The following is a 12,270-nucleotide window of genomic DNA, read 5'->3' as shown; positions in this document are numbered from 1 at the left end:
AATAATATTTACAGGCTGTATCAAGTTTTAAGTGAGTAACTACCTAACTGCTACTCATTCATTCATTCATTCATTCATCTTCTATACCCGCTTAGTCCTGTTAAGGGTCGCGGGGGTCTGCTGGAGCCTATCCCAGCTGTCGTCCGGCAAGAGGCAGGGTACACCCTGGACAGGTCGCCAGTCTATCGCAGGGCTAAAACAGAGAGACAGACAACCATTCACACTAATACCTTACGGCCAATTTAGAATCACCAATTAACCTAACGAGCATGTCTTTGGGCGGTGGGAGGAAGCTGGAGTACCTGTAGAGAACCCACACAGACACACAGGGAGAACATGCAAACTCCACACACAAAGGCCCCTGATGGCCCATGGATTCGAACCCGGAACCTTCTAACCACCACTAAAACTGTGCCGTCCCCTGAAAAACAAGTACTGAATCACAATGACATGAGTATGAGAACCAAATGAAAGTACCTAGATAAGGGTATTGTACTTGAGAGAAAAAAAAAACAGGCTTACACAGGAAGAGGTATTGCAATAATAAACAGATATTATAAACACACTTAATAGTGCCTCACCCTCACCATCACCTTCCATAGTCACTGCTGCAGACACATGGCTTGTAGCCACCCGTCACCCCACCACCATCACCATCACTTTGGCTCAGGTGAGCGGACAGCTAAGGAGGCTCCGCCCCAGCAAAGCAGCCGGCCCAGACGGAGTGTCCCCACGATTACTCAGGGCCTGTGCTTCTGAGATGGGGGAGCCCCTTCAGCATGTGTTTAACCTGAGCCTGCACCTTAGGAGGGTCCCCCTGTAGTGGAAGACATCATGCATCATCCCTGTCCCTGAGAAGCTACACCCGAGGGAGATGAACGACTACAGACTGGTTGCCCTGGCATCCAGCATCATGAAGACCATGGACCAGCTGTTGCTCCATCATATCAGGCCCCAGGTTCGCCATGCTCTAGAGACCCATTGCAGTTTGTGTACCAGGAAAAGGTGGAGGTGGAGGACGTCATCCTCTATGTGCTCCATCAGAATCTCTCACACTTGGACAAGGGGAATGCGGTGTGAGGATCATGTTTTTTGACTTTTCCAGCACATTAAAAACCATCCAGCCTCTGCTTCTGAGAGACAAGGTAATTGAGATGGGAGTGGACTCTCAATTCACTTCCTGGATAGCGGACTATCTCACTGGGAGACCTCAGTATGTCAAGTTGGGGAACTCTCAGACACAGAGTCATGTCATATGCAGAAGTTCTCAGATGACACTGCAATTGTGGGGTGTGTACAAAGAGCAGGAGGTCAAGAATCTGGTGAACAACGTCGTCTCATGGTGCGGAACAAACCACCTTCCGATCAATACAGCTAACCAACCTGCAGCCTGTAACCATTAAGGTGTGTAGAGGTGGTTCACACCTAGAAGTATCTGGGTCTACATCTGGATCACAAACTGGATTGGTTGGCTAATATAGACTCAGTAAACAAAAAGGGGTCAGAGCTGTCTCTATTTCCTCAGGAGGCTAAGGTTGTTTAATATCTGCCGGAAGCTGCTGAACATGTTTTACCAGACTATTCTGCGGAGGATATCTGTGTCCTTACGTTGAGGAAACTCGGTAGCAGTGCTATCAAATGCTGACATTGAAGAGTATGAAGAGTATTAAATAGTAAAATAGTCTCATGTGCAATATATATATAAATACTACTTAATGTTTATGTTTTAATCCCCTGTGTACACTGTCCTTAAACTGTCTGCTGCTGGGACGCTGCAAATTTGGGATAAATAAAATATTTTCTCATCTTATCTTAAGTCTTGAAAGTTGAGTCTTCTAAATTTCCCGTCGTACCTGAATGCAACACGAGTGTTTACGTTCAATGCGAATCTCTGCAACCTGATTGGTCGAGTGTAATTAGACGCGGGAAAACAGTGCCGCCAATTCCCGACTAAGCCTTGAATTTTCTACCGTCAGTCACATTCCTACATTTTTTACAGTTTCCTTTAAGTAGCTGCTGCCTTTGATAAACGGATAAACAAAATGTTTTACTATCCAAACGTCCTCCACCGCCATACTGGATGTTTTTCAACAATTTGGTGAGTTTAAAAAAAAAAAAAAAGCTAGCTAGCAAGCTAGAGTGTTAACATACTACTGATATAGTATAAGCTAACATGCTAATGATGTTAATTACAGCAGTAACTCCTTGTCTACTTTTTTGGATAGCTAATGATTGTTTGTAAATGGTGTAAATATGTTTTGTTATTCAGGTTAGCTGCCACTAGAGGTATCAGGGTGACTCGCAGAGAGCTGCTTAGAGTCAATGTCAAGCGAACATGGTAAGAAGGTTGTTGTTAGCTTCTCTGTCTCGTTTTGTCGCTAGCAAGATTTAGCACATTTGATTGAAGCAAGTTACGCCATATGTATTATAATTTTTAGCTTCTTTAAACGTTTTTTGCATCCACCAGCGACCTACAGATCATTTTAATCTCTCAAGATAAAGAGAAAAATGTATTTTTATTTTTTTGGACACGACTCAAAATAGTATAAAATAATGCCATTGTGTTATGTCCTATTTAAATGTATTAAGATTATTGTTTAAGTGATCCGGTGTGACTTGTTTAAGATGAAAATACATTTTGCGTATGTATGTTTTATTAAATGTTTACAGCGGCGACATTTTGGACTACGTGACTGCACAAGTTCCTTCATCGCAACCCAACCTGCCCAGGCCTCGGTTCTCTCTGTACCTGTCGTCCCAGCTGCAGTACGGAGTGGTTGTAGTCTACCACAGACAGTGTGGCTTCCTGCTCGGTGGGTGACGAGGAGAAGCAAGAGGCCATTGTCTGCACCTAATGTTCTGTGACCTACTGCAAATGTGAAGCAGAGGAAAGAAGAACAGGGAACAGAAAATGTAGATTTTGGTTTGTTGTGCAATACAAAAGCCACATATTGTATATTTAAGTACAGCGGAAGTCTAATTTTATAGCATACACCAGAAACCATATACCAGAAGATTGAGTAAGTTGGATTCAAACTATTAGAAATTTTAAACAACCGTCCTTTTATTGGATTGTCAGATCTAATCGGATCAAATCTGAAAATTAAACCAAAGTAAAGCAACCTCATTATTTCCAGTGGTACAGCTTTTCAAGGTTAACTCGGGTGAAACAGGGAAATGCTGTTTGTTTTTCTTTACACAGCACACTCATTGTCCCTGTCACTTCTCCGAGTCTCCGTAATGTTGTGGCTCTAAACCCGAAACGGTGCTGTCGTCACACATTTGTGTAATGCGTGTTTCCCAGCTCGCCCCGATAAGCACGATTTAGAAGCCAGTGATGAAAGCAATATCGTCAAACAGCTCGACGGTTCTCGATTCATTCAGTCTTAAATTACCCCCCTGATATTGCATCCGACAGATTCCCAATCCCGCTGTTGTCATGGTTGATGAAAACTGTGAAGCACAATGCAGCACGATCAGAATGTGGGGGAAGCCAAGAAAGCAGCCTGCACTGTTTATTGTCTATGGTTGCTGTTGGATTCAGCAGTGGCATCTAAACATGACCTCCCAAGGCTACGATTATCTGTCGAGGACATGTTTATTCTGTATTTCACAAGAATGACATGGCACAGAGTTTGTTCTCATTTTCATATGAAAATTAAAACAAACGCCACGCCCCTTCTGTGCATACGAAGAGTAATAATTACAAGAATCTCAAGACTAATTCATGGTGTGAGGACTGTGTCACATTTCTGCTTCTGCATTTCTTAGAGTTGCATCTGAAAATGTTTAACCTCTTTTTTTTTTTGTTTTCCAGAGGAGGTTCAACAAACTATTGACCGCCTGCTGCGCTCTAAAGGATGTATACCTATCGACATGGCTGAATCTGACAGGTCTGCACACACACACACACACAAACAAAGGTTGATGATATACAATCTTAAATTTAGAAAATGAACTGGGGGGAAACTGTTTGGGGAAAATCTGAGCTCAAATGTTTCTGGTGTAATATTATATGGAAGATTGTTTGGAGACAAAGAAGGTAGGGCACGAGTGATAGACAAATTGCTCTACTTTCATGTAAATGTCTTCATAAATGTTTGATAGGCCACGCACTGATGTATGAGCTCTCGTGTCTCCAGTCTCCACTCTAAATATGCTGCACATTAATCTCATTATAATTTTATAAATCCATATAACTAACAGTGCGAATTAAAGTATGCACGGTATTACATGAGCCAGTAACGGCACTGAGCCCATGTGGGTTGTTTTTACTATGCTGAGTAGTAACTGGTCTTGTCTAACACTGGCAGGGTAGCCTTGGATGTTCCTGACAGTCTGTACATGATGGAGGAGGCCGAGGGAGCTCACGATCCTTTCTTTGGTGTCATGGAATCGCACCAACTCCCCAGCCCCTATAAAATACACCAGGTACATTTGTGAAACCCTAACTACTACACTCACACACCGACTGGGCATCATAACATTATGACCACCTTCCTTCCTTGCGCATCCAAAACATTTTCTGTGTTTCACTGGCTAGAAATTCAAGACTCTTTAATGGGTCGTTAAAAAAAAATATGTCTGAACATATTCCTCTAACTATTGTGTCATGAACAGACTCTAGTCATGTGAGTTTCCACAGCTGTTCCTAATAAAAACATAAACCAAGCACCAGTCATTTAGAAGTGAAGAAGCTTCTTGGCCGAATAGTGAAATGTCATTAGCAAAATGTAAACAAGTCCCTTCTCCTTCACAGACAATAATATTTGTATTTACCACGACTCATAATAATAATAATAGTTTGACATATGAGATAATAAACCTGTTCCCATGATATAATACATCTATATTTATAAACGTATTAGACAAATAGCTTTTTCAAGCAAAGATTTCCACTCATGTAGAACGTCTAATTGATGAGACAAGGTGTCTCATGTAGAGTCTTTGTGACAGCTGCCTCTTCTCTTACAGAACTGTTAAACTTCTAATGTCAAAAGCAAGTGTAATCAGATCAGAGAATTAAATTACACAATAGGAAGCCGGTTTCCACTGAAGACACTCTACGCAAACACTCACATGATAAAAGCGACTGTTTCTAACAGCAGTCCAAATATACAGCTAATATAAATACACGTATTACAGGCCACGCCGCTGTAAAGGTAATGTGTGTCATTACTCACATTGTAAATTTTTACAGTCACAATTTGTCCTGTTTTCCCTCCCCACATATTTCTCAGACATTCGTCGTAAATTACATTCGTATCTTTTCCTTGAGTCATGGTTTTATGGTCTCTTGAAGTGTAGGTCACTCCCACTGTAACAGCATAGGTGCAATATCCCTTCATACAATCCTGGTGGTATTCTCAGAAAGACAAACTACAACAGATAACTCTTACTCACCCCAAGGTGCTGTAAATCTGGCAGACAAGGCTGAACTTTGTCCTTCATGTAATCGTTCCTGTTTTAAACATCACTTGTGGCTTCAGTCATGAATAGAACAAAAGAAGTTTGAGGACAGGAATATAAAGATATTTACTGGCTTATCATGGAAATTAAATGATCTTCAATGTTCTGCTGGGAAACTTTTGCCATTCATGTGGATGTTACTTAGACATGTAGCACCCACCTAGACCAGACCAGGCACCCCCACCCCATAGCAATGACACTCCTTGATGGCAGCAGCAGCCTAACACAGACACACACACAGAGAAACAGTTTAGGAGCAACTAAAAGAAACATGAAAAACAGCACAAGGTGTTGACCTGGCCTCCAAATTCACTAGATCCCAAACTGATCAAGTATCTGAGAGAGGCCCCTTCCCCTCAGAGGCCCCCCCACTAACAACATCCTGTTGCCAGACACCACAGGACACCCTCAGAAGGCCCATGTCCATTCTCTGATGAGTCAGAAGAGACCTACACAATATTAGGAAGGTGGTCATAATGTTATGCCTGATGGGTGTATATTCTAACTTGCTAGATTGTTAAGATAATCATTTTATTATTTTACACATAAGGAAGTGCATCAGGTGTCAGGAAGGTCATATTACGTATCGCCCACGTGACCCATAGTTACGCATACAATTCACCACAGAGGCTCATATGAAACCAAAGCTTCATCAGAATAATTAGATTCTTGTTTAACCACACCTTTGAATCATGCGAGAAAGAAAAATAGATCCGTTTGCTTTTCCTGTTGTTGCTCCAAAACGTTTGTCATATTTATTTCGTAGACGGAGTTTGTGATGGAAGAGGCTGGTTCACAGCACTCCCTGGTGCCCAGTACCCACACCGCACCGGAAAAAGACGGTGAGATTAACGCTGTAGCTGTGTCCAGGTTCAGGTTTATAAGACCAAATATCACAACCTGCTAATAAAGTGAGAGGTTTGAAGAAAGTTTGACCTTATCTTTGAAGGATGTGATCAGATTTTTGTGCAGAAACTTGCAAAATACTATAGTAATGCGTACTTTGAGAAGGATGTCCATTTGTGTCCTTTGGAAGAGACCTGACATTATTTACAGCTGTATCTAATTCAGGACTTTTAAGTGTGAATATAAATTGCGAGAGTGCCTTTAAGTAAACTTTGCTACAGTAAGGGTTTCAATCCCCATTTCTTAATTTAAGGATGAACCCAGGTGAATCTCAGCTCACCTCGTGTCCTTTCCTCACGCCACACACAGACGTGCTCCTAATTCCTCCTGCTGTGCTAACCCAGGTTTCAGGTCACCTCCAGCCGCCATCACCCTGACGGAGAAAGAGCAGTTCGTCATCCCCGCTGCTGAGGTAAACTCTATGTCAAGAGTTCAGGGACAAGAAACACCCCAGTCATCATTTTTTCAGAGACAGCGGGCGTCCCAACGAATCACTGAACTGGGATGTGAACCGTGTGCTTACAGCGCGTCTAGTTAACATATTCGTCACATGTTAGACGCTCTATTTCATTTTACCCTGTGCATCGTGAGGAGGTAGCATTGAATCCAGGACATGTTCAGTGCTATCGAGTGTTTGTGACGAATATATTTTTATATCACAAGAGTATTATTTTATATAATTTAACGGTGTAAATAGTGTAGGGGCAAGTGTCTGTCCTGAATTCCCCTCTCAGTATCCACAGAGCTATATTCCTTTAGTCGTAAGGAGCAGCCATGATTGAGGTCTAAATTTAGCAGTACCTCCACACACTATCAGCCTCCTCATTCCTCAGACTGATAATGCTCCTCCTGCATCATCGTCCATTTTGGCTTGATAAGATCTGACTTAATTACATCAGCATGCGTCACAGAGACATTTCTGTTGCCCTCTGCCCCCGATCATCCACCCCCATGGCTTTAATTCTGCTGTGCAAGGCAAAAATCTACTGATATCTAAAATATATTTTCAGTATTTCAATACTTTGTCAATGTAGCCTGTCTCTTCTCTGTTAATTCTTTGTCTCTTTTTTTTTCTGAATCAGTATTTTGAGGGAGACGACCTTCCTGAAGCCACAGCCAGAGATATCGACCTGTTGATGGATCAACCCGACCAGTTCCGTGGAGGTGTGTGTTTCCTGTTTGATAAGCACCGCATATATATTCAGTGTCTTAGTGTACAGCCCTGCGATAGACTGGCGTCCTGTCCAGGGCGTACCCCGCCTCTCGCCCAATGACGGCTGGGATAGTCTCTAGCCCCCTGCGACCCTTCACAAGACAAGCGGTTACAGAAGATGAATGAATGAATGAATGTCTTAGTGTCCTAGTTGTTTGGTCTGACTCCATACTGCAGATTTAAAATGTCTAAGGCTTATCGGTGTGTTCCCCTTTTGTATTATGTCTACACACCAAGTCAGCCGGGCCAAATTCTTTGTGCTACTGCTGTAATTGGAAAAAAAAAAGCAATTCTGACTCAGTTTGTGGTTAGAAATAAACGCTTATGTTGTGGAAAGTGCTTCCTTCTTTGAGAGGATAGGAGTGAACTTGTGAAAGTCTGTCTCGCTTTAGCGGTTCTACATTATTTTACTTAGTTACAAGGATAAAAGATATTAAAAGGCTCTCTGTATTAATGCATGGAGAACACTTGGGTGCTTTTGGTCTTTCTGGCAGTCCATCATTACTTTTTTTTTGGTATTTCAAGTTTGATTTTAAAACTAGAAACAAATCCGAAATAGAAAAAAAAAAAGAAACCTTTCTTTTATTCTGTAGTCTAACACGAAAAAGAGAAAGTTAATATTAGACTTAAATTTTTAAAAATCACGTCAGTAGAAAGAAAATTTAAGTGCAACAAGTTAAAAACAGACGTATTTTCGTTCAGTGAAACAGGAAGTACAGTAGGCGACAGTCAACTCTCACACACTCATGGATCATTACGACAGCTCGGGGCATGTTGAGGACATTTTCTGATGTTTCTTGCAGAACAACCTGGTGCTTCTCCTTATTCAGAAGACAAACACTCAGATATAGCTTTTATAGTCAAGGTAAAGGTTGTTAAAAATGTACGTGCATGGTTTGTTTAACAGAAGGGGATGAACAGCAGACAGAGGGGAGGACCAGGGATCTTGAAGGAGCCATGACGTCCATTGACCAGTGAGTCTTGTCCAGAAGGTGTCACCACATAAAATATACACAGCCATGACGGCGCCTTTACAGTAGTACTAATGTCCTGGTGGTTTTACCAGTATGACTTTGCAAACATTTACCATTATACTGTATACTGTTTTTTTTTTTTTTTGCGTCCAGGCTGAAGGAGACGATGTTGGGGACAGAGCGGGACAGTGTGTGGCTGCTGGACGAGGAGTCACGTCAGCTTGCGGAGGTTCCTCTGGCAGCTGCTGTCCAAGAGATGACCCCTCTGCACGTTGCCATGCCAACTCCACCCTCTGGGTCATCTGGGAAGGTGGACATAATGAGAAATTTTTGCCATTATCAGGGTTATTTTAACTTTTAACTTGACTGACTAAATGGAACAAAATACACATCTCAAGCAGCAGTGCAGCAGCAGTTACTAATCAAAAACAAAAGCTTACACCCTGTTTTTATTTAGAGGATGTCATATTCAAACAGGAGACGCTGCGATGATTAAGACTTTGCTCAGTGACAGCTGTCATCAGCTTTAATTCATCATCAGTGAAAAAGTGACACACGAGCATCTTGTTTTGTTTTGGAGACACCAAGTAAAAGGGAACCACATGTGGGTGTGTCATGTTCCCCATGTTTACAAATGTGTCATGTGTTTCTCTCTGTGCCGTCAGATGGCTGTTCCTCCTCTGAGGAAGGCTGGAGGAGGACGGAAGCGTCAGCTGGTCTTCGCAGACCCTTACACCCAGATATCAGAGAGAGCAATGCAGGAGCAGATAGGAGACCTGCTGGTCGAGACTCTGCACCCGGTAGTTAAAAAAACATAATGAGATGGTTTCAATAAATGGATCCCTCTCAAGCACACACAGACATCTCACTACAGCTGTACGTACACAGAGAAGTGCACACTCGTTCAGCTGGGGCTCAACGGTTCACTGGCCCATTGAATTCTCAGTCTTTGCTGTTCTGTGATCAAAGTCCTGCCATCAAAGTGTCTATTCGCCTGAGTGCCAGATAATTAAACTCCAGCTCTTCAGTTCTCCTCCTCCTCTCTAAGCCCCGCTGGAATAGTGCTCATTGATTTTGACGCCTTCCTCCTTTGTTGCTTTCTTCTTTAAATCCTGACATGCTATGACTGGCTCTTCTCTGTACTCCAAGAGTCTATTTGGACCATCTATACCCGTCTCTTAATGTTAATATTTTGTCCTTTCTCTCAGTCCGAGGTGCTGCTGGACGTCCAGTCGTTGACCAAGCATGCCGCTCCTGCCCAGCTCTTCGGCGCCCCCTGTGGATGTCAGTGCCGAATGCTACACTTGCACCTCTCGGCTGCTGAAACGCCAATACTATCGACTAAACACAAGCGCTCATCTCTGAGCTTTTTTTTTTTTTCTTGAATAACGAAATCCCAGGAGGGAGTTATGAAATATCAAACAAGAATATGAAACATGACACGTAGAAATGTTTAATTAGTGTAGATTAGAGTGCTTTACAATTAAGCTGTAAGGAATCTGCTCTGTGAGGAAAAAAATACCAAGCACCCACTATAATCTGTTTTTCTCTGCTCTGCCTTTTGACCTCTCTGCAGCCCTCCTCCATGCTGACCTCCAGTCGCTATGGAAACAGCAGGCCTCCCTCTCCGTCCTCCCTGGACATGGGGAGAAACTGAGAGAAGAGGAGGAGGAGGAGGAGGAGGAGGCGAGAGGGGAGTCAGAGCAGGACAGGGAAATACTGAGGACGGAGAGGAAGAGGAGGCATTCAAGCATGAAGGAGGTGGGTTTGTGTGAGGTTATAAGGATGATGTAAAGTATATGACTGATAAATAATCATATTAAACTCCACTTTCATCCTAAAAGCTGAAAGGGTATTTGTGGATCTATGGCCATAATAGTAAGGGTAACCTATTAGCCCTCCAGCCTGCAGCCTGGAGCTGTAGCATGTTCAGTTCAGTGGTGAGACAAATCACAAACCTAGTTTCTGTTTCATGAAACTCTGCCTCTCTCTCTCTCTCTCACACAGATTGGACTGCAACCGTCAGAGGGCTCATGTAAGACTCTCTCAGACACATGTTGTGTGTTTCAGATCATATAAACACATCACGTATGTCACCTGTAAAGCCTCTCCATTGTGTGTGTGTGTGTGTAAACAGCTGTGTTAGACGTGGACATGTCCAGAGAAGATAAATCTCTGAGCGATGTGATTACTCCCGCCAGCAGATGGTGAGTCTCGGATGGATGGACAGATGGACAGCTACAGTAGATGGACAAGACACTGATCACTCTGTATGTGTGTGTGTGTGTGTGTGTGTGTGCTTACATAGGTCTCCGCAGGAGGAAGTGCAGCCACCAATGGAGCCTATAGCAGAGGAAAACATCCAGATGCCCGAGTACCACACTGACGCAGAGAACAGGGACATGCTGAGGTGCCTCACGCTTTGAACACAAACACAGGTCGACACAGTTTTCTCCACGTTACTCTAAGACACTTATAAAAAAAAAAACATTTTGCATACAAACATCTAGATGCTTGAAGTGAAAACATTGCCAAATACTTGCTGTCACAGTTAAAAAGGTAAAGGAAATACCCGCTGTGTACAAGACGCTCGAGCATCATTAGCAGCTCTTCACCACATTTGACGCGTAGCAGAGTTAGACTTCCTGTTCAAGTGAAGTCACATGGTTTTCGCGGTCTCGTATGCATTATAGGCGTACTTCTTCTCAAGCTGCTTTGCACGGCTCCAGCGTTTACGTGCGCTGTGTGTAAAGGTTTCCTCCTTATGTGATATTGTGATACTAGACGATAATAGACTTGTTGCCTCCAGCTTCTCAGGCTGACCCACTTTCTAAGTGTGTTGGACGTCTGCTTTGATATTCAAAATAGAAAGGAACCAGTGAGACATGGGGCCTGAGACATGGACACATTTCCCTTGTAAATTATTGAATTTATAATCATTGTATCGTCATAGATTTTTGTATGAATGACACGTAGCTGCTGAACAATCGTTGTCGGGTGACATTTTGAGAGAACTAGTCTGAAAAAATATTTAATATCAGAATTTCTGGACATGAAATGAGTCTGAATTTAAAGCTGTTACACTGAAATCTTGATTCCTACCACGTCCTCATCATTCCCTCAAAGTACTTGTCGGCTGAGTCCCATCATGCACCGCTCACTCTGCTTGTCATTTCCAGCTGGATCACCTCCAGCCTGCAGCAGACGTTCGGTAAAGTCCCCTTTGACTCGTTGCTGCCCCCAGAGGCCGACCGCACCACTGCAGCTCACACGCTCTACAAACTGCTGGGTGAGGAAGTGTTGAAGATCAAGTGGTTTCATCATTAGACACGTTCGCGTTCGGCGCTGATGACCTGGAAACTGATTTGATGTAGAAAGTGACAGGTGGTGTTAATCAAACTGAGAAAATCCCATTTATAACTTTAATGATTCTCCTTTAGTTTTCACAGTTTTGAGGCACTGATAGTTTTTTTTTTTCATTGAGATGTGATTAATTATGTAAATGTGGAACGTTTCTCTTCCCCAGAGCTGCTGTCTGCTGGACAGGTGACTGTACATCAGACTGAACCCTACACTAACATCACCATAAACGCCGCCTGATCACTCGGCGTCATACCAAGAAGAGTTTGATCTCATTGTTGAATCCTGTTTTCATTCATAATGAATTAGATCTCATTGCTTTTTTTTTTATTACCATGACATCATTGA

The 12,270-nt window shown here is 42.8% G+C and overlaps 1 protein-coding gene across 1 annotated transcript; it reads left to right on the top strand.

Moving 5' to 3' along the window:
* Positions 1-2,042: 2,042 nt before the first annotated feature.
* Positions 2,043-12,162, top strand: rec8b (REC8 meiotic recombination protein b; the record flags this gene model as incomplete). The annotated part of the gene is made up of 18 exons (XM_084566626.1): positions 2,043-2,098; positions 2,270-2,338; positions 2,671-2,813; positions 3,818-3,893; positions 4,314-4,431; positions 6,236-6,311; positions 6,720-6,787; positions 7,458-7,539; positions 8,496-8,562; positions 8,716-8,872; positions 9,228-9,362; positions 9,771-9,846; positions 10,139-10,323; positions 10,570-10,597; positions 10,700-10,769; positions 10,871-10,972; positions 11,742-11,851; positions 12,089-12,162. The coding sequence occupies 18 exons, from the start codon at positions 2,043-2,045 to the stop codon at positions 12,160-12,162; spliced, it is 1,692 nt and encodes a 563-aa protein (XP_084422752.1).
* Positions 12,163-12,270: the final 108 nt, after the last annotated feature.

The sequence above is a fragment of the Chelon labrosus genome (genome assembly GCF_963514085.1).
Source record: "Chelon labrosus genome assembly, chromosome: 18".
Classification (NCBI taxonomy): Eukaryota; Metazoa; Chordata; class Actinopteri; order Mugiliformes; family Mugilidae; genus Chelon; species Chelon labrosus.
This window is presented reverse-complemented; position numbering and strand designations above follow the sequence as displayed.